The 22,900-nt window shown below is 45.9% G+C and overlaps 1 protein-coding gene across 1 annotated transcript in view; it reads right to left on the minus strand.

Moving 5' to 3' along the window:
- The window catches only part of ZFYVE26 (zinc finger FYVE-type containing 26), a 106,690-nt gene that overhangs the window by 67,777 nt on the left and 16,013 nt on the right, over positions 1–22,900 (minus strand). Inside the window, exons 5-18 of the mRNA XM_056547099.1 lie at positions 22,753–22,886; positions 19,899–20,063; positions 18,249–18,337; positions 17,431–17,579; positions 15,912–16,103; positions 14,651–15,298; positions 13,150–13,230; positions 8,707–8,757; positions 8,469–8,620; positions 6,368–6,560; positions 5,179–5,442; positions 3,859–3,978; positions 945–1,100; positions 96–323 (exon numbers count right to left, since the gene is read on the minus strand). Coding sequence (XP_056403074.1) covers positions 96–323; positions 945–1,100; positions 3,859–3,978; positions 5,179–5,442; positions 6,368–6,560; positions 8,469–8,620; positions 8,707–8,757; positions 13,150–13,230; positions 14,651–15,298; positions 15,912–16,103; positions 17,431–17,579; positions 18,249–18,337; positions 19,899–20,063; positions 22,753–22,886 — 2,622 coding nt within the window. The remainder of the gene's footprint in view (positions 1–95; positions 324–944; positions 1,101–3,858; positions 3,979–5,178; positions 5,443–6,367; positions 6,561–8,468; positions 8,621–8,706; positions 8,758–13,149; positions 13,231–14,650; positions 15,299–15,911; positions 16,104–17,430; positions 17,580–18,248; positions 18,338–19,898; positions 20,064–22,752; positions 22,887–22,900) is intronic.

The following is a 22,900-nucleotide window of genomic DNA, read 5'->3' on the forward strand; positions in this document are numbered from 1 at the left end:
TACTGGAGCCAAGTGATGCTTTTTAATATGCAAAGTGTGTGATCCAAACCAGGAGTACAACCATCATAAGTATATGACAGTCTGGTCCTACTTACCCAAGTCTGAGTTTGTACTTTGGATAATAACTTTGGCCAAGGTGTCAATGTATGTAAAAAAGCAGCAAATGGGGTTGAAGGCTAAACTGCGATTGTCTAGCAACTGTGCGAGTTCATCCAGGTTGTTTTGGAGAAGAATCATTTGTTTGCGAACAGGATGGACCTGCACATCTTGATGTTTCATCGACGCCTGGTCCATTAGAGACTGAATCACGTTTCCTTTTAGTTCTGTATCCAAAAAAATCAGACAGACATAAGGTTATATAAAAAGGTATGATGGCATGTGGGGAGAACATGATGAGGATAATAAAATACCAAATAAACTAACCCCAATGTTTAACAACATGTGCAATCAGTGATCAAACACTGATAAGAGTTAAAGGGGTATTCCAACCAAAGACATCTTATACCCTATCCAAAGGATAGGGGATAAAATGTCTGATCGCGGGGGTCCCGTCGCTGGACTGCATTTTGTGCCGGACTGCTTATCCAGTCTCAGGAACCTCTGTTTCTGGGACTAGCGACCTGACGTCCCCCCACACCCCCTCATTACGTCAGGCCACGCCCCCTCCATTCATGTCTATGGGAAACAAGAAACAAGGAGGTTTCAGCGGCGGCCCCCCTACGATCAGACATCTTATCCTCTATCCTTTGGATAGGGGATAAGACTTCTTTGGCCAGAATACCCCTTTAATGGGTTAGGAAATCCCTTTACTAATAACAAAAAACTTTCATAGTCATTAATTTTAAAATTAAGCTAAAAATAGTTTGTAGCTTCCATTTCAATTACATCTGAAGAGCAATAATTTCAATAAAAAGTGATATAATGCCGACACTAATTGGACTCACCGAAGGAAGCGACTGCAGACCTAAGTTGTGCAATGTTGTTCTCCAGCTCATGGCTCAAGGTGATGTGGCGAACCATGTGTTCATCTCTTAGCAGAGAGTAGCAGCTATGTAAAAGCTCCGTCATGCTACATTTCAGATGCATGCTTATCTTCTCTTCTGTAATATTATTGGCAGAAAAGGAATATAGTAGAATATTGTGGAAGGAGAGTTATCTGGCAGAAAGGACTGTAAAGTGGGGGTCCGGAGGAGTAGCTATAAGCCAAACTAGTGCTTAAATTTTTTATTTTTATTTTAAATAAATTGGTGCCAAATAGTTAAACAGATCTGTAAATTACTTATTTTTTAAATTCTTAATCCTTCCAGTACTTAACTGCTGTATGCTCCAGAGGAAGTTCTTTTCTTTTTGAATTTCTTTTCTGTCTCACCACATTTCTCACTGTTGACACCTCTGTCCATGTCAGGAACTGTCCAGAGTACAAGAAAATCCCCATAGCAAACCTATCCTGCTCCGGACAGTTCCATATACAGACAGAGGTGTCAGCAGAGAGCTCTGTCGTCAGACAATAGAAATTCAAAAAGAAAAGAACTTCCTGTGGAGCAAACTGCAGCTGATAAGTACTGGAAGGATTAAGATTTTTAAATAGGAGTAATTTACAAATCTGCTTAACTTTCTGGCACCAGTTGATTAAAAAAAAAGGAGATTTTTGTTTACTTACCGTGAAATCTCTTTCTCGAAGGATCCATTGGGGGACACATACCGTGGGGTGTATGCTGCTGTCTCTAGGAGGTGTGACACTATGGTAATAAAAAAAAAAGTCGTCTCCTCCCAGCAGGATATACCCGCCTTCAGGCTCTGAGCTAATCAGTTTAAGTTCCAGAGCAATAGGAGGAGACCAACAGGTCAAAGAGAACCCAAAACTGTCAGAGAACCAGAAGAAAAACATAACTGAACACACCCTCGGACAGAGAACCAAAAGGAAAATCCCAAAAAGGGCAGGAGCTGTGTCCCCCAATGGATCCTTCGAGAAAGAGCTTTTACGGTAAGTAAACAAAAATCTCCTTTTTTCTATCGGCTCCATTGGGGGACACAGACCGTGGGACGTACCAAAGCCGTCCCTTGGGTGGGCAGATAAGCAGTCAGGCAGACGGCCGAACCACTGTCGCCTGCAACACTTTACGACCCAGACTAGCATCAGCCGATGCGAAGGTATGAACTCGATAGAACCTCAAGAAAGTGTGTAAAGACGACCAGGTAGCCGCCTTGCAAATCTGCGAGGCCGAGGCTCTGTTCAGGAGAACCCAGGATGCCCCAACAGAACGGGTAGAATGAGCCACAACCCTGAAAGGAGGAATCTTCCCCTACAGCGATAGACTTCCGAAAAGGCAGACCGAATCCACCGAGAAGTGGTGGCCTTGGAAACAGGTTGTCCCTAACGAAGACCTTCCGTGAGGACGAAAAAGGAATCACACTGACGAAACGAAGAAGTAATAAAGAGATAGGACCTAACAGCCCGAACCACATCCAGTTTGTGGAGTAAATGCTCCTTAGGATGAGAAGGAGCGGGACAAAAAGTCGGGAGGACAACGTCCTCATTGAGATGAAAAGCCAAAACCACCTTAGGCAAAAAGGAAGGATCTGGCCGGAAAACAACCTTGTCCTGGTGGATTCCCAGAAACTGAGAATGTCAGGAAAGAGCTGCCAATTCAGACACCCTCCGGATGGAGGCGATAGCAACAAGAAACGCCACTTTCCAAGGAAGGAGGCGGAGAGACACCTCTCTAAGGGGCTCAAAGGGTGCACCCTGGAGGGCACTCAGAACCAAATTCAAGTCCCAAGGGGGAGAGGGTGACCGATAAGGAGGAACAGCGTGCGCCACTCCTTGAAGGAAGGTCCAGATATGAGAATTAGAAGCCAGGGGCCGCTGGAAAAGAACAGCAAGGGCCGAAACCTGACCTGTAAGTGAACTGAGAGACAACCCCAGTTCCAACCCCGACTGCAAAAAGGAGAGAAGATGGGGAACCGAGAAGGTTACCGGGGAGAAGTCCTGAGCTTCACACCAACAAAAATAAGACCGCCAAGTACGGCGGTAAATTCTTGCGGAGGAGGGCTTACGAGCCTTGAGCATGGTGTGAATGACTTGGGAAGAGAACCCGCTGGCCCTCAAAACCGCGGTCTCAACCACCACGCCGTCAAATGCAGTCCCAGAACTTGGACACAAAAGGAAGGCTCTTCCGATTGTGCCGGACGCGAAGAGGTCCTGGCCGGAATGCCCCAGAGGTTGCAGCTGCGTGAAGACCTCCGGATGTAGAGACCACACGCCGGGGTCAGGTGAGGACCGACTGAGGAAATCCGCTTCCCAGTTGAGCACTCCCGGAATGTGAATCGCTGAAATGGCCAGAACCTTGCTCTCCGCTCAGGTGAGAATCTTGGTCACCTCGGCCATGGCTGTGCTCCCTTACTCGCAATGGGGAAACAGGGAACCGGAGTCCCTGAGTCCCCACCTGAAAACAGAAAAGAAAAGGAATAAAAAAAACTAACACGTCCCTAAACTAGGAAAACAAAAAATCAGAAGACCTGGTCTGGATAATTCCAGACCATGTCCACCTCCTTCAGACACTAAGCCTAAACTGATTAGCTCAGAGCCTGAAGGCGTTTATATCCTGCTGGGAGGAGCTGACTTTTTTTTATTATCATAGTGTCACACCTCCTAGAGACAGCAGCATACACCCCACGGTCTGTGTCCCCCAATGGAGCCGATAGAGAAACCCCTTTAACCAATAGCTATCTAACATTTATGACCAACTTTACCCACTGCAAACTACACACCATTTCTTCTTCAGACCTAGACTCGAAAAATCTGATTGTTTGGAAAGCACAATGGTGTAAGTCTAGTTCTAATAAAAAGGTATTTACCTATCTCAGTTTGTCCTTGTGGTAGGCTGGGGTAGTTAATGATTTTACTCATTTGCTGAAGAAACGCCTGGACTCCTCTGATTCCTTCTGGATGCTCCATAATCACATCAGACGGCCGACCTGAAGAAAATATTACATCATTTTAAATGAATGGCCAACGGGTTGTTGTGTTGAGTCCTCCAGAACGGAGTTCACTCTTAGAAGCACATACGCATGAAAAAAGTACAATCAATAAATCCTGTGAGTCGACCACACAAATTTGTGCACAAAAAAGTGGTCTTTAATAGGGCTGGTCCTCTCAAGGAAAGAAAATACATACAGGATGCTGATAAAAATGTATAATAAGCAAACAGGCACAGCACACAAAGATGAAGAAGTATGCTGGTTCCCAGCATAATTCCTCTTCTGATTCACAGTCCCCAGCAATGCCATCTAACTCATTCCTGGATCATTCCCAGTCCACAGCACAGCTCCCCATCTCATTCCTAGTCCACAGCACAGCTCCCCATCTCATTCCTAGTCCACAGCAAAGCTCCCCATCTCATTCCTAGTCCACAGCAAAGCTCCCCATCTCATTCCTAGTCCACAGGAAAGCTCCCCATCTCATTCCTAGTCCACAGCACAGCCCCCCCATCTCATTCCTAGTCCACAGCAAAGCTCCCCATCTCATTCCCAGTCCACAGCACAGCTCCCCATCTCATTCCTAGTCCACAGCACAGCCCCCCCATCTCATTCCCAGTCCACAGCACAGCTCCCCATCTCATTCCTAGTCCACAGCACAGCTCCCCATCTCATTCCTAGTCAACAGCAAAGCTCCCCATCTCATTCCTAGTCCACAGCAAAGCTCCCCATCTCATTCCTAGTCCACAGCACAGCCCCCCCATCTCATTCCTAGTCCACAGCACAGCTCCCCATCTCATTCCTAGTCCACAGAACAGCTCCCCATCTCATTCCTAGTCCACAGCAAAGCTCCCCATCTCATTCCTAGTCCACAGCACAGCCCCCCCATCTCATTCCTAGTCCACAGCACAGCTCCCCATCTCATTCCTAGTCCACAGCAAAGCTCCCCATATCATTCCTAGTCCACAGCACAGCTCCCCATCTCATTCCTAGTCCACAGCACAGCTCCCCATCTCATTCCTAGTCCACAGCAAAGCTCCCCATCTCATTCCTAGTCCACAGCACAGCCCCCCCATCTCATTCCTAGTCCACAGCACAGCTCCCCATCTCATTCCTAGTCCACAGCACAGCTCCCCATATCATTCCTAGGAATTCAAGGAATTTCATAATTTCATCCATGCTGCATTCTGTGTTTTATACCTTTACTTTGCAGACAGTTTTGCAGTCGTCTCTCTGCCGTCTCCAGCAGCTGTTTGCATGTTTTCCAGAGATGTGCTTGTGTACATGCCAAATCAAATGCTGCCATAGCTGCGGGGTTCAGCTCTTCCACCACATGTTTCCACCGATCAGTCTTCTCCAAGTGTGCACTTCTTAACCAGAAATCCTCCTGTAAAGCCGGTATAAGGCACTCTGCTGGAGCCACCAACTTATCAGTCACATCAGATATGGAATAGAATACCACTCCTGGAAGGAATAAACAGCATAATAAAAATAGAAAAATACCCTATACTGAACTATACAGAAATTGCTTTTATGTGTGAAAAGGGGTTGTGGTAACCCAAGCTGACTACCACAGGTCCAGCTTCTAAACTGCCAGGTTGTTATCTTTTATCAGCTGGGAAGGATAGGGAATGGCCACACATTCAAAGTCCTCACATGACGAATATATATCTAATTTATGGCTTGCAATATGCAAGTATAATAGACTTGTTACCACAAAGTGTCTTTCGGAAAGTTGTTTTGGTGCTCTAGAAAATTAAAGAGTTACTGCTATGTATAAGTTGTGAGATGCTATGTGTTCTGTCGGCGGTGGTCAGGGTCCTATTTTTTTTCATATCACCTTGCTCCAGAAAGTTTAACAGATTTGTAAATTACTTCTATAAAAAAAAATCTTAATCCTTCCAGTATTTATTAGCTGCTTTATACTACAGGGGAAGTTAGGTTGTTCTCTACTGTCTAACAACAGTGCTCTCTGCTGACACCTCTGTTCATGTCAGGAACTGTCCAGAGCAGGAGGAAATCCCCATAGCAAAGCTCTCCCCCCCCCCCCCGATCTTCTGCCCAGTGTCCCGCTCCCCCCATGAATAGAGACGTGTCGACTACTGCACGAAGGAAGCTTTGGCCGACATGCTCCTTCCATGCATCTCTATAGGAAAGCCAGAGATATAATGTTCAGGTATCTCTGGCTCTACCATAGAGATGCATGCATGGGAGTGTCATTCACAGCTTCGTGCCGTGGTCGACACGCAGCATTCGTGCACAGAGCTGGATCGCCAGGCGGGAGATCAAAGGGGGGTCCCAGCAGTCGGACCACCAGCAATCTGCCACTTCTCCCCACTGCGGATAGGGGATACGTTTTGTTATACTGGACTAATCCTTTAATGTTCACCTGCTGCCGCTGCGTTTCCTATTGCCTGCAGCGTGGAGCGGCTGCTCCCTGGCTTTTTTATGCCAACTTCTGATGTCTGATTTTCCATTTTTTTCTCCACTTTTGACAGTTCGCGTATGACTTCTTGATATCGTTCCATAAAAATGAGCTCCCCATGGCTTGGAGAAGATTGCAGATTAAACCTCCTGGAGACCTAAGCAACGTGAAATGCATTTGTGACCAATAAATTAAATATATGTTGTTAATATGTTTATCTACACATACCTTCATCTTGACTTTCAGTATAATTATACAGTGGTCCCTTAACATACGATGGTAATCAGTCATAAAAGGACCATCATTTGTTGAAACCATCGCATGTTGAGGGATCCGTGCAATGTAAAGTACAGGACAATGGTCTACAACCTGCGGACCTCCAGATGTTGCAAAACTACAACACCCAGCATGCCCGGACAGCCGTTTGCTGTCCGGGCATGCTGGGTGTTGTAGTTTTGCAACATCTGGAGGTCCGCAGGTTGTAGACCACTGTTAGAGGAAGTTGTACTCACCTGTCCCCACCGCTCCGCACCGTCACCGCTGCCCGGGATGTCGCCTTCCATCGCTGTCGCCGCGTCCCCGGGGTGTCCCCGACGCTTTGGCAAGGCCTCTGCTTCCCCAACATCCGCGCTCTCCGTCATCACGTCGCTACGTACGCCGCTCCTATTGGATGACGGGACGGCGTGCGCAGCGACATGATGATGACGATGGAGAGCGCCGACGATGCAGGGGATCCCGAAGAGGATGCGCCGGAGCCCCGAGGACAGGTAAGTGATAGTCAGTGAACCACATGGGGCACCGTAAACGGCTATCCGGTGGCAGCTGAAGCAGTCATCGCTGCCGGATAGCCGTTTATGCGATGGCCCGACATAAAAAAAGCATCGTATGTTGATGCTGCCTTCAACATGCGATGGCCTCTGAGAGGCCATCGCATGTTGAAATTATCGTATGTCGGGGCCATTGTAGGTCGAGGGATCACTGTACTGTAAACCTCTGTCTTCTCAGCATCACTGCATTTGATCAATAAGGAGCAGGAAGGGAAGCACAATGCAAGTGTTCAGCTTCCTGTCAGAGATTGTCCACTAGAGGAGCCATCTCTAGAGAGTGTGGATAGTTACCCTCACTAGACTGCCAGTGTACTGTATAATATACTTAACCCTAGATTAGGGATGTCCTGTTATAGATATTGGTATCAGTATCGGGACAGATACTGGACATCTGCACGAGTACTTGTACTCGTGCAAATGTTTCCAATACCTAATCAGATACGTGCCAGCGGGACTCCCGCCGGCAGGTATCACGGAGGTGCGGTAAGCCACCTGCACTCTCCAAATGGATCAACTCCTAAGGGACGCAGGGCATAAATTTACGCCCTGTGCCCACTCCGAGATACGCAGAACGCTCAGCAGCGAGTATCAGTCAGGACCAGGCCATCCGATCGTCGCTCCTTTACTGCAGCCATCCATGGCAGGAAGTAGTAAAGGAGCGCCGATAACTCTGATCAACGCTCAGCTATGGCATAGCATTGATCAGTGTATGAAATCTACAGATTGCAAGTAATAGTCTCCTATGGGAACTAAAAAAGTTGAAAAATGTGTAATAAATTATAATTATTTGACCCCTTCCCTAATAAAAATTTAAAATCAATCCTTTTTATAAAAATATATACAGTTTTAATATAAAAACACCCCTTTTTTCCCCATTAAATAAAAAAAAACACCCTGTCACATGACAGTGAAAAAAAAAAAGTATCTGTAACTGGTATCGGCAAGTACTGGTAAAAAATGGTATCGGGACATCCCTACCCTAGATCAATGGTCTCCAAACTGTAACCTTCCAGATGTTGCAAAACTACAACTCCCAGGATGCATTCTGGGAGTTGTAGTTTTGCAACATCTGGAGGGCTACAGTTTGGAGACCACTGCCCCAGAGCACTATGCAATAACCCACCCCTATATTAACCTGGAACAAAACAACAGATAATGCAGATTCCATCCCAGGGTCAGAATAGAGCTGCGCAAACCACTCTGCCACAGTGCTACCCACATTCAAAAACATCACCTACCTCATGAGCATCCGTATAGTTTCCCCTCAATATACATGAGATGAGCAGCGATTCCGGTGTTGAAAGCATCATAGGGATAAGGTTATTTCTCTGCTGTAGGTAGCCCCTGCCGTCCATGTCTGTTCTTGCTGACAGATTACTTGCGCTGCTCTCTGTAACACGAGAGGTACAATTCCCAATTAGATTGATACTTGCATGCGGATAGTGTATATTGACTTTCGCTGGGTGTGCTTATTACCTGACGTGCTCAGTTCACTACTTGTGCTTTCATTCTGCTTCCTGGACCCTGCTGTATTAAACAAGAGAGAAAAGGTTAACCCCATAGGAGGTCTTCAGTCCCAATTCTTTAACCCCTTAAGAACATAGCGTTTTTCAGTTTTTGCACTTTCCTTTTTTCCTCCTTACCTTTTAAAAATCATAACCCGTAAAACACCTAAAAATCCATTAAAAAATCCATAAAACACCAAAAATCTGTTTGCACTTAAAAATCCATAGGATGGCTTATTTTTTGCGCCAGTCATTTTACCCCAAAATATACGGCAAAATAGAAAAAAAAAATCATTGCGCGACAAAATGGAAGAAAAAAAACGCCATTTTGTAAAATTTGGGGGCTTCTGTTTCTACGCAGTTCATTCTTCGGTAAAAATGACACCTTATCTTTTTGTAGGTCCATATGATTAAATGATACCCTACTTATATAGGTTTGATTTTTTATTACTTCTGAAAAGAAAATCATAACTACATGCAGGAAAATTTATACGTTTACAATTGTCCTCTTCTGACCCCTATAACTTTTTTTATTTTTCCATGTATGGGGGGGGGGTATGATGGCTTATTTTTCGCACCGTGACCTGAAGTTTTTATCGGTACCATTTTTGTTTTGATCAGACTTTTTGATCGCTTTTTATTCATTTTTTATGGTATAAAAAGTGACCAAAAATAAGCTATTTTGGACTTTGTCATTTTTTTTTGCGCGTACACCATTGACCGTGCGGTTTAATTAATCATATATTTTTACAGTTCTGGCATTTACGTCCTGGATCCATCCTGCACTCCTGCCTGGCCGCCATCTTCTCCTCCTGTGGGCGCTCTCAGGGACTCTACTGTCACGGCCAGGTCAGTTCCTGTTTCCCCCTCCTCACCATCTCAATCACTGGACTGTTGCCACTTCACTAACAAGGGGATCATTTGGGACTTACCTCCTGCTGCCTTCACCTCTCCCCCATCCCCTGGATAGGTCTCCCTCTCTTCTTATACTGGGACCCTGGAGCCCCCTGCTGTGGCCATAATAAATATGGCGTCCCTGCCGCCTTCACATTCCCCCAAACAGCAGAGGTCTGCTGATAATGGCCGAGTCCCTCTTTTTGATATTCGTTCCTTTCAGTCAACGTTGTTTCGTTTTATTTGGGATGCTAAAAGGCATCATCTCCCGATGCCTGTAATGTTGGCTGGTAGGGCCTCTGGGGGTCTGGCTGTCCCGGACATGGCCAAATATTATTGGGCTGCCCACTTGCGCCACTTAGTCCTGTGGTCATCATATCACGCTTACAGCAGATGGATGGGGGGCTAGAGGAGCTTTGGCTTTCCCCTGTTCATCCTAACTCTCTTCTCTGGACTTTGCCTCTTTCTTCTCCTTCACTTGGTCCTCTTCTAGCCCCGATGGCTTTTTCCCCCGTATGTTTGGGGTTATTGTTCTGTTAAGTTTAGGCTGGCATCTCTGTCCTCCCCTATGCGGTCTCTCCTGTATCACTCCGATTTCCCAGCTGGCTTTAACTCTGGTGTGGTAAGGGCTCTAGGGGGGTCTCTTTTGCTGGGTGGACGTAGTCCATCTCCATTCCCGGGCTCTCCTGCCATTTGATGTCTAGGAATGGTCTTCCCTCCTCCGAGCGGTTCCGTTAATTTCAACTTGGTCATATGTCCTCCTCCTTGGGTTCCGCGGTGGTCACTCTGCCTACGGGCTTTGAACAATTATGCCCTCGGGGGCCCATTGGTGAAAGGTCTCCTTTAGGAGATTTAGTCTATTCTCAATTCTCCTCTAGGTGGGGCTGACCCTGCCCACCGTTCTATGGACCACTGGGAGGAGGTTCTGAACACCCATATGACTATGTCCCAATGGCGAGTGATCTGGGAGAGGGCCTTTAAGGCCTCGATTTGTCCGGCTTACAAGGAAACCCAGTTTAAACTGATCCTAGGTTGGTACCATACTCCGGAACTACTTAATAAACTGAACTCTTCCATTCCTCCACAATGCTGGCGTTGTGGGGTTGGGATTGGGTCCATGTTTCAAATTTTTGGGACTTCTCCGCTTATAGTAGGTTTTTGGGAAATGGTGGCCCGTTTAAGCTGCTCAGTTCTGGGGTATCTGTTCCTCTTGACCCCAAGGTCTATCTCCTGCACTTGTCCTACAGGACCTTGTCCAAGAAACAGTTTAAACTTTTTGTGCATATTGTCTTGGCCGATAAAACGCTGATTGCTAAACACTGGAAGATGACTCTCCCCCTTTCTAAAAATGACCTTCTGGCACGTGTTCGTGAGATCCGATCACTCGAGTCTGACTGTTTCTCTGAACAATACTGTGGAGTCTCTCTTATCTGTTAGGGATCCATGACGAGTTATTGATCGACAACCTCCTTGAATTTCTTCCCCTTGCCCCGATGTTTATCCCCCTTCTCCTGGTCTTCTCCTGTGTGTCTGTCTGTTGTTGCATGTTTGTCTTTATTTGTCTTGTGTTTTTTCTGTATGTGCCTTATGCCCATTCTCTTGCTCATCTTTTGTTTTCAGTTTGCCTCCTAAATATACCTTGCAGTTCTATTTGATTGTTCAGCTTTAGAGGTCTTATTATTATTGTTTTTGTTTTGGAAATTTCTCTAAAGTCAAGTCACTTGCGCTAATTTCCAGGTACGCCCCCTTTGTTTGTTTACTGAATGTGGTATACTTGTCTTTTTCTATTTTGGAAAACTTTAATTTAAAAAAAAAAAATCACAGTTTTACAAAAAAATTTAAAATAAAAATAAAAACACTTTCTTGGCTACCTCGTAGCTCAAGAATCTGAGTGCTCTGTCCGCAGCTAGTAATTTTGCTTTCCCCTGAGCTGGCGAGCAAAGCACCCACAGCCGTGGGAACAGAAAATACCGCTCGCCTAAAACTGGCTGAGGTGTGACACTGCTGCAGCCAGTGATTGGTTCAGCAGAGCTGTGATGTCATGTCTATAGCTCTGATGATTTAAAATTTTTAGGAATTAGAGGACTGCAGCATGTCTGGTGCGGCCGCGCTACTTTCCATCCACAACCAGCAGTGCTTGTTTGCCGACATAGGCACACCTCCTCTCTGCCTCCTGTACGGCCTCATCAGGGCTAGCATTGTTGGCTTTGGAGGGGAGGTGACGCAGACGCACAAGACGTTCTGCGCTCCCACGTTCCTCTAGAGTCCCGCACAACTTCAGATCACTGGCCGGGTCCAGCAACAAAACAGTTTGCTGAGATGTGGCGTCCTGATACCGGAGCTGTGGGGGAAAGGCAAAAGTTAAAGTGTTTGTTCTTTTATTTGGCAGCCTGAGGACAATAGAAGAATAATACGACTTACTGGGCAACCCCTTTAAGTTGTAATAGAAGCTTAAATGGGCACTCTCATTAAAAAATTTTTTTGCTATTGCACCCCCCCCCCCCCTTTTTGCACAGATTTTAGCTCCTGCTGGCCTGGCAGAAGTCCAAACTCAGGAAATGCAGCCTTAGCTAACCATAGCTCATCTCACATTGAACTGCTCTGGGCTGTGTGTAGCAGAGTGAGGGAGGAAGTTCTCCCCTGTATGGCTTCAGATGATGGAAAGCCTGCTGGGGAACGCCCCTTTCCAGTCTGTGAATCTGAGACTGAGCAGAAAATACAGAGCAATATCAGGGTAGAAAACTAAAAAAATAATAAAAATAAAAGGCAGGGGGTGGTTTATCATGGTGGGGGCAGTGAACTGGGAGGATTATAACATTAAACAAGATCAAGAGAGGTACTCTTTAAACACTCTGCCAGATCAATAGGATGACACATACTAATAGTGTCCAATGAGTTATTAACTTAGAATGTAAATTTTTGTGATTTAACAAAAAGAATAGAATAAATCTATCAGTCAAAATTTAACACAAATGTGAACAAAAGCCCAACTGATGACAGGGGAGAGAGAGGAGGAGAGTGATGCAACAGTCCCTCTGCCTACCCTGTGTGTGAGCCTTATGCTGTGAGAGTTTAACACGGACGGGGCGAAACAGCCTATTATATATTCAAGGGGTATTCCGGCCATAGACAACTTATCCCCTATCTAAAGGATAGGGGATAAGATGTCTAATTGCGGGGGGCCCGCCGCTGGGACCCCCCACGATCTTTATGCAGCACCCACATTCTATGCCAGGCTGCTGCTCCATTCTCGGAAACCTCTGTGTTTCCGGGACATGGAGAAGTGACGTCACACCACGCCCCCTCCATTCATGTCTATGGGAGGGGGCGTGACGGCCGTCACGCCCCCTCCCATACACATGAATGGAGGGGGCATGGTGTGACGTCACATCTCCAGTCCAGGAAACACAGATGTTTCCGAGACTGGAGCAGCAGCCATTTAAAATGGTTTTGCTATACTAATTGTTTTACATAGTGCAAAATTATTTAGAAAGCCACAACAATATGGCCGTTTACTTACATCCTTTGGCTCTCCTGCGTCTTTTAATACTGGCGGTTTTGTAAGTCTTCAATTGTAATCGTGCAGACACAAAGTCATACTCTATAGAAAGCATATAGAAACAGTAAAATCAACAAACAAGGAGCAACTTATCCTACAAATATAAGTAATGTATTCTTTTTTTTTTTTGTATTATTCTGCAATTAAAATTCTGAACAGACCAACTGCACCAGTAAAATAATAAACTGGCCATATGCATTAGATAAGTGCTGCCTGAATTTGTCAATTTTAGAAGACCATCTAGTGTGTACGGCGGCCTACTAAATCTCACCTGACGGCAGATATCTGGGGGTAAGGGAATGGTGTTCCTGAAGCGATAAGCTACTGCAAGAGAGGTATATCAGCGGCTTTCTCCCCTCTCCCCATCCAGTAGAAACGTACGCTGGGCTTGAGTGTGTGCGAGTTTTCAGCGGATATCTTATGTGGATGGTCGACTTTACTTAAAGGGGTACTCCGCCCCTGGCATCTTATCCCCTATCCAAAGGGGTACTCCACTGCCCCAGCGTCCAGAACGTTTAGTTCAGAATGCTGCGTGCGGGGGTCGTGACGTCACAGCCCCTCAATGCAAGTCTGTGGGAGGGGGTGTGATGTCCGTCACGCCCCCTCCCAGACTTGCATTGAGGGGGCGTGGTGTGACGTCACGACCCCCGGAGTACGTACCCAGCATTCGAAACTAAATGTTTCAGACTCTGTGGCAGTGGAGTACCCCTTTAAGGGTATACATTCGTAACCTGTCAAATAAGGTATACAAGAGCGACCTGTCAATTGCCAATGTATACTGTGATGTACAGGCCGGCGCGTTTAGTGGACCTAACTTAGGCTGGGATCACACCACGTTTTGTTAAATACGGTTCCCGTATACGGCTGGGAGGAGGGGGCGGGGCTTAATCGCGGCGCCCACACTCAGCCGTATTCGGGAACCGTATTTAATGTATGTCTATGAGCCGACCGGAGTGAACCGCAGCCTCCGGTCGGCTTCGTTTTCGTATGCGGTTTCCCGACCGTAGGCGAAAACACAGTCGACCACGTTTTTGCCTGCGGTCGGGAAACCGCATACGGCCGAAAACGAAGCCGACCGGAGGCTGCGGTTCACTCCGGTCGGCTCATAGACATACATTAAATACGGTTCCCGAATATGGCTGAGTGCGGGCGCCGCGATTAAGCCCCGCCCCCCTCCTCCCAGCCGTATACGGGAACCGTATTGAACAAAACGTGGTGTGAACCCAGCCTTACACATTCCATGGGATTAAATAAATAAAATGTAAAAGTGTAAAATAGCTGCAAATATTTGTGAAATTGTCCCAACGTAGTCACTAGTTGACCACATTTTGTCCATAAAAGTGAATGGGCCCGAAGTATGCAATGATAGACGTTGGCATGCAACATGAACATAGATGTCTGAACTTGATAACACTATATAAAATGATACATCCTCTTTAAGAGAAACCCATGTGTGACATACCTGCGTTCCTATTGCTCGTCACCACTTTGTATCTCCACTGGGCTTCAGAAATATATTTAGACAACTGGCTTACTCTGTTCCTGAAGTCTTGCGACATTGATGTAAATAATGTACGTTCACCAGCCAGCTCATGATCACTCATGTGAATGGAGTCTTTAATCAGGTCTACCTGTTCTTTCAACATTTTTAGGAAAGAGTCCAACACAATCTCATCCACCAAAAATCCACTCAACCTACTGGCAAAGTGTTTCAAGTCAATATAGTTGGATCCCACCAGGTCCCATAAATTGTTTGGAGAGTTTTCTAAAGCACACGGTGTTGACCCTTGAGCAGTATTATTCAGGTCAGTGATGATCACACTACTATTATTATGTTGGGGACTTTCCATCGGAGACATGACCAGTGCGCTCTCCCCTTTCTCAGTGCTGCTGTCCAGGCTACCAAGCCTGCCGACTTTGAGTTCCAAGTCTTCCTCAGCTTCTTCTACAGCATAGCCCTCTGGAAGGGGGGGCTCAGAGCCGAGATCAGCTACAGATATAAACATTAAGGAGAAAATGTTTTCCAGAAGCTCCAATTTGAGCGGCAATGGCAGTGGATATAAATAATACTGGCACTTGGTTAAATACTGTACAAAAAGATTTGGAAACTCTGCAATGAAACAAAGAGAAAAAAAATTAAAATAAATAAATCATGAGCATCATGAATAGAGGTTTGCTTGCATTTCTACAATTAAAGGGGTACTCTGGCGCTTAGACATCTTATCCCCTATCCAAAGGATAGGGAATAAGATGCCTGATCGTGGGGGTCCCGCCGCTGGGGACCCCCGTGATCTTGTACACCCAACCCCATTTAAATCAGTCCCCAGAGCATGTTCGCTCCGGGTCTGATTACTGTCGATCACGGGGCCGGAGCGTTGTGACGCCACGGCTCCGCTCCCGTGTGACGTCACGCTCCGCCCCCTCAATGCAAGCCTATGGGAGGGGGCGTGACGCCCCCTCCCATAGACTTGCATTGAGGGGCGGGGCATGACATCACACAGGGGGTGGAGTAGTGTCGTCACGCTCTTTCGCTCGCGTGGTCGGGATCCGAAGCCTCCAGCGTTGCCGGAAGCCGTTGAGGTGTGTGCTGCAGCCGAGATCCCGGGGGTCCCCAGTGGCGGGACCCCCGCGATCAGGCATCTTATCCCCTATCCTTTGGATAGCTGATGCCTAAGCACCGGAGTACCACTTTAAAGAATTAAAGAATGAGCAGTGTCCCTCACCTGAACTCTTTCCATACTCTCCGTCCTCCAGCGAGCTGGTCAACTGGTAAGTATGGTAATCCTTGCCCTGCGCATGGCTGGGAGCACTGACACACAATGAATAGATGGCATACTTCATAGCACAAAATGCCTGAAACACAACTATGTTGCGATGCTGCGTCAGCTCATGTAGATCTTCTCGTTCACTGTAACCTGCAAGGGAAATCAGAAGTCACTGATCGGCATGAATAGAACTGTGGAACATGGCCATTTCTCCGGAATATTTTAACTATTCTTTTAAATCTGTGATGTAAATTCTTTAGCTTTGCAGCTGTTATGTCTAAGGATTCACAGAAATTTCAGCTGCCGAAAATCATAGGCCAAAAATTACCCTCTCATTTTCGGCTAAGAATTTCCCACTGGTGGGTGTGACTTAACCCCTAGAGGACACAAAGCGTACAAGACGCAACAGGATGTACCTGCACACCCCCAGTCCCACCATGGCTATGATGCAAGTGCAGGAACTGCCCTCACATCATAGACCGCGGGTCCGGCTGCTATCAGCAGCCAGGGACCCACTCGTAATAGCAGACATCAGCTATTAAACTGATGTCCGCCATTAACCTCTCAGATACCATGGAAAATATTGATCACAGAATCTGCAGCGGTTCCGGTGGCTGATTTGATCGCCCGCGGTATGGCCACAGGGATCAGCTAAGATGGCGGCCGGAGGTCTGCTTACCTGCTGCCATCATGAGGTCTTCTTCCCTGGTCTGCCGTCAAGCAGACCAGAGAAGTATATCGCAGATCACAATGTTCAGAGTTATGCACAAAAAGGTCACAAAATTTCACAAGTGCAGTTTAAATTTTCAGTTTCGGACCAAAATTTTCCTTTCAGTGCATCACTATTTATATCACTGCAAAACGGTCCTCTTTGTCCCTGCCTAGTGCTGGTCCTTATGATCCATGGCAGCCAAAAAATTAAAATAAATTAAGGAAATCAGTATCCAATATTCAGCTTTAAATCAGAAACAGAATAAAAGGAACTGTGTGTCGAAGCTTGGGGAGGAGAGTAAACTATGGGACACCAGGAATTAATCCTTTCAGGGACTATCCTAGCACACCAGGGAAGCAAGAATACAGGGGATTCCCAATTAGATATGACATGAAAAGTGGGTTAAATGGGCGAAATTGGAGATAACACAGCCAGCACAGTCATGGAGCATGCAGGCTGGGCTACTGGCTGCCCCAAATTCATGCAGTCATGATGTTATAGTAAGTCATGTGGAATTAAGGAGTTAAAATGTCCCTTTAAAAACCTTCTGACATGTCCTAGAGATCTGTCTTAAATGTAACTGCTTAGGGTCACATATTGACCGATAGGACAAGCTGAGAATGAAGCGCATGGTTGAAAAGTTCTCTCCTAGTACTTTTTAGTGATTAAAAATCCACTAATCAACTAAATCATCTATAAAAGGAGCCTTAGTTCTGCATTGGATAACACTTTGTGAATGTCATGTGACATGGTATAGACTCGCACCTTCCTCTGCAAGTCCTTTTCTCAGAAGTTTCAGAACTTCGTCTTCATTAAGTTGTGGCAAGTTGGTGAGATGGTGAAGGATATATAGAGAGGAATGGCTGTCCAGGGTACACAGGTGATGAAGAACATCTTTTCTGGAAATCTCTTGTCTGCAAAATTAAATAACAGAATGAGATGAAAGCCCTTTATAAAGAATTCCATGCCTTGTATATGTATGAATGAGTAAATGCTATACAGACTTACAAACGGATGATAAATAAAAGAAATCAATAGATAGAAAGGAGACATCATAGTGCAGTCCCAGACATAACCAATGCCAAATATGTGGCACTGTGCCTGGTAAACACACATTGCAGTACTGTGCACATTGATCATTTTCCTAAATTACATTAATATTAAATTTGGCACCCAAAAAGCCTGGCGGTAAGCCATTCTCCTGCAATATATAGTATTCAATAGGAGATAAAGCTTTCTGCTCTGTCACCAAAGCACCTCTCCCGTGTAAGACCCAGTACAATGTGATTCTATGGCACAGGATCTCGCCCTGGAGACGGGTGCTGTGGAGATGGAGATGGAAACTTTGCCTCCTATAGCATACTGCAAAATATCCTGCTTTCTGAAAGGCCATAGGAGTGATTATCTGCCTCTCCCATAGAAATGAATAGAGGGGGGCGTGTATCGACCAGATTCAGTGCTGGGTGCAACACGTCATTACAGGAGCAGAGCCGGGGCCCTGTATGTGAGATTACGGGGTGTCCCAGAGGTCGGACCCCCCCTGTATAGATAAACGAAAAAGGAAAAATGCTCCATCATCATACCTGCTGTGCTCGAGGCACCACTCCAAAGCTTCTACCTGATACATGAGGCCATCACAGAAGTCTTTAAATAATGAATCATTACAGAGATCCTGCAAAAAAAAAAAAAAAATAAATAAATAAATAAACAATTAAAATCCTTTACAAGGCTGCATTCTAATTAAGAAATGTATTCAGTTCTACAGATATTAACTCTTTAAAAGAGGCTGCCTCACCAACAGTGTACGATTATCTTCGCCAGTCCCACAGACAATGAATAGAGTCCCCCTAGTCACTCCATTCAGACTGGAACCTAGGGACCCCTGTTCTTGAGATCACAGACTCTCTCAGTAGTCAAACCTCTGGCAATAATACTCTATCTACTGGGGGATAAGTTTGTGTGTTGTGGATGTGACAACTCCGCTCCTAAATACCTTTACCCTATCCAATTTCCAACGCGACACCCCGTAATCCGACACACTGAGCGGCGCCAGCCCGAGGATCGTGCACCGGGGGGGGTGATTGGGGTGTGTGTGTGTGTGTGTGTTCCCAGCGGCTGAACCCCGGCGATCAGACATCTTATCCTCTATCCTTTGCGTAGGGGATGTTTAAATAGTTAAAGGGTAGCTCCCACCATCCTATTTTTTTTTCTGTCCCTGCCTATTGCCAATCTATCCCTAACCCCCTCCCTGCTTTTAATTTTTATTTTTACTATATTAAAAATAAAACTTTTTTTCTGCCTGGTAGTGTGCTCACTACCAGGCAGACTTCCCCAGCAGGCACCACGTCACTGATGCCTGCTGGGTGGGGGGGGGACTTCCGCCCTTAGTTCATCTACACAGGGTGCCTCCAGCTGTTTCACCACTACAACTCCCAGCTTGCCCTGTCATCTATTGGCTGTCAGGGCATGCTGGGAGCTGTAGTATTGAAACAGCTGGAGGCACCCTGTGTAGATAAACTTATTTACATGCAGCGCTACACCGTCCCCCCCCCCGCGTGCCATACCCCGCTCCCTCCATCGCTCCCATCCCTCATTACACTTACTGCAAAGTCCGGCAGCAGGCGTGCAGGGGCAGAGGCGGCCAATGCGCTCGCTCCCGCCTGTCTGATTGACAGGCAGGGAGCGAGTGCAGCCTAACTGAAAAAGGACTGATTGCCAGGCCAAAATCAGTCCTTTTTCAGTGGCCGGTTTTTAAATGTAAATTAAACCTTTTTAATGAAAAAAAATATATAATAATAATAAAAGTATATTAGAGATATTTTGTAGTATATAAGTACTACAACATATCAAAAAATAAGGTTGGTGACAGTGCCCATTTAATTAATTAGAAATATCTTAACCCATATCACTACCTTGTTTTGTGTGTGCATGCGCACTATTCTCTAGCAGTCACTTATTCTCCCTACTAATGTTCTCACGGCAGAATGTCTGCAGAAAGATTTCCCCCAGGCATTCCCATACAGGCAGTCACATTAATTTTAATAGTATACCATGGTTTTCAGTCCGGTCACAAAACCAGATACGGGGCAAAAATGAGATGTGGGCCGGGTTTTCACATCTCCCAGCCGGATCGGGTCCCCCGTATTGAACAACCGTGGTGTGAATGCACCCTTATTGACCTGGACAGTACATGCAGGACACCGCCACATCCTTTAGTATTTTATAAGACGTACCATATCTTTACGCATGACCCGCAGCAGTGATTTGGCCGACTCCGTACTCTGGAGGTGGGTCCATCCCAAGAGGACTAGAAGATGTCTCAAAGGCTTAAACTCATTAGACAGCAGCATATCTAGACTGGAGAAATCTTCTTTTTTCAAGAGAGCCAAGGCAGTAAGCTGGAAGAAAATAAAATGAACTCAAGACAAGTAACATAGCAAAAATTTTAATAAAGTATTTTAATTATTCTCAAATTTATAATAAAAACCATTAGAAAGCAGCAAAACAGCATTAGGTTGAACTTTGTGGTCACATGACATGACTTCCCTACATATGTGGGTATGGTTGGCACTATGTTTTGCCATCTCCTCCCCTTCAGTTATGCCAGTGTTTCCCAAACAGGGTGCCTCCAGCTGTTGCGAAACTACAACTCCCAGCATGCCCGGACAGCCTTTGGCTGTCCGGGCATGCTGGGAATTGTAGTTCTGCAACTGGAGGCGCCCTGGTTGGGGAACACGAGATTGAATGATGTGGCAAGTGCATTTTCAGATGAGCCTGATTCAAAATGCTACTTTTGTGAGTAAAGACATGAGGTGCTCAGTTTTCATGTATCGAAGTCTGCTCTACGCTGTGCTCAATTTTTAAAGGGGTACACCAGTGGAAAACATTTTTTATCATTTTAATCAATTGGTGGCAGAAAGTTAAAGAGATTTGTAAATTACTTCTATTTAAAAATCTTAATCCTTCCAGCTCTTATCAGCTGCTGTATACTGCAGAGAAAGTTGTATAGTTCTTCTCTGTCTGATCACAGTGCTCTCTGGACAGTTCCTGACAGACAGAGGTGTCAGCAGAGAGCACTGTGGTCAGACTGAAAAGAACTACACAACTTTCTCTGTAGTATACAGCAGCAGATAAGTACTGGAAGGATTAAAATGTTTAAATAGAAGTAATTTACAGATCTGTTTACATTTTTGGCACAGGTTGATTTAAAAAAAAAAATTCTCCATTGGAGTACCCCTTAAAGGGGTACTCTGCCCCTAGACATCTTATCCCTTATCCAAAGGATAGGGGATAAGATGTCAGATCGCCGGGGTCCCGCTGCTGGGGACCCCGGGGATCGCTGCTGCAGCACTGCGCTATCATTACGGCACAGAGAGAGTTCGCTCTGCACGTAATGACGGGCAATACAGGGGCCGGAGCATAGTTACATCACAGCACCGGCCCTCGTGACGTCACGGCCAGCCCCCTCAATACAAGTATATGGGAGGGGGCGTGGCGGTCGTCACGCCCCCTGCCATTGACTTGCTTTAAGGCGACGGGCCGTGATGTCATGAGGAGCGGAGCCATGACGTCACGCTGCTCCGGCCCCTGTATCGCCCGTCATTACGCACAGAGCGAACTCGCTCTGTGCCGTAATGATAGCGCGGTGCCGCAGCGGTGATCCCCGGGTCCCCAGCAGCGGGACCACGGCGATCTAACATCTTATCCCCTATCCATTGGATAGGGGATAAGATGCCAGGGGCGGAGTACGCCTTTAAGGTGCACTTTTTGAAGTGGTAAAATTCCCATTACAGCTGTAAAATCGCACATAACTTTCAAACTAAGGGCAGGACCTTTGCTTTGTTAACACTAGATGGACATCGCTCTTCATACCCGAGACAGCTTGTGGCTCCAGGAGCAACTTTTATATCTTTCCTGTCTACATGGGTTAAAAGATGCTGAGTGCCTTTTATACCATGTGTACAACTCACACTCTCAAAGCAATCCCCTGGGTGGGTCAGGAACCACAATTCAATGAATTTACAAAAACCCAGGGCCTAAGCCCAGGGCACAAGACCCCTTTATTGAGAACCCCTCCTTATTAAAATGCAACTTTTAGTACTCATGTTAAGATACCAGTGACAAGTAGTTTAAAAACAAATAACCAGCTCCAGAGGTGCAAGTCTATTGAGGGATAATCCTCTAATTAGAAATTATAAGGATCTGCAGTTACCCTTCTTTATCTGGAAAAGCTGGATTACTATTTAAAAACAGAGATAGTTGCCGCCCTCTACTAGTTTTGGAGCATCAGCACCGTGGGGTGCTCAAACTGTATTCCATCCCCCCAACTCCCAGCCACACCCCCCAGCCTGCTTGGACACATACTAGTCCTGCTGTGTCCATGCGTCATCACCAATGTCATGGACACACTTCCTTGATTGACAGCTGTGAGTGCAGGGCTCAGAGCTGGAGGAAAATTCCTCCCACTGTCAGCTTGTGTCCCGCTACTGTCAGTGAGGACAAGCTGGGAGTTGTAGTTTGGCTAATGCTAGGGGAGATGTGAGCAGACAGCATACTGAGGGAGGGGGCGGAGACCTGCACAGTGAGGCCACGCCCCTCCCTTTGAGAGGAATTCAGACTAGTGAGCTAAATTAACAGTGTAATAAAAAATAAAGATGCTAGACAAAAAAAAAAAAATAGATGTACATGGTCAGGATTAGGTACTGAGTAATATATAAAAAAAATGTTTTTTGTTGGATCTGACGGGTACACTAAGATCTGTTATAATGAACCGTTAATAAAACTATTAAAAATGGTCGTTACAAAATCCCATTATAGTCTATGGGATTTTTCATTAATCTGTTTTAACCCGTCATAGCCCTTTATTAATAACATGTGTTATCCTGCGACGGGAGAAAGTAACGGGCTATGATGGGTTAAAACGGGTAATGTAAAAATCCCGTAGACTATAATGGGATTTTGTAACGGCCGTATTAGATTTTGTAACGGACGATTTTAAGGGTTTTCATAACGAAACATTTTAACGGGTCTTGAAAATGGATGAATTTATTGTGTGAAAGGGACCCTATACGCACTGAGATCACACACCAGAATTTGCTCCAGGAAGTGTTTGCCCGTAGAGATGCTGTAAAAATAGATCTTCTTCCATGACTTTGCTCGCTCCGGATCATAGAATAAAGTAAGGACTGCTCTTTCTGTGTCGCCAAGTTCCTGAGTTGCTCCTATTCACACAAGA

Source organism: Hyla sarda, chromosome 11, assembly GCF_029499605.1.
Source record: "Hyla sarda isolate aHylSar1 chromosome 11, aHylSar1.hap1, whole genome shotgun sequence".
Classification (NCBI taxonomy): Eukaryota; Metazoa; Chordata; class Amphibia; order Anura; family Hylidae; genus Hyla; species Hyla sarda.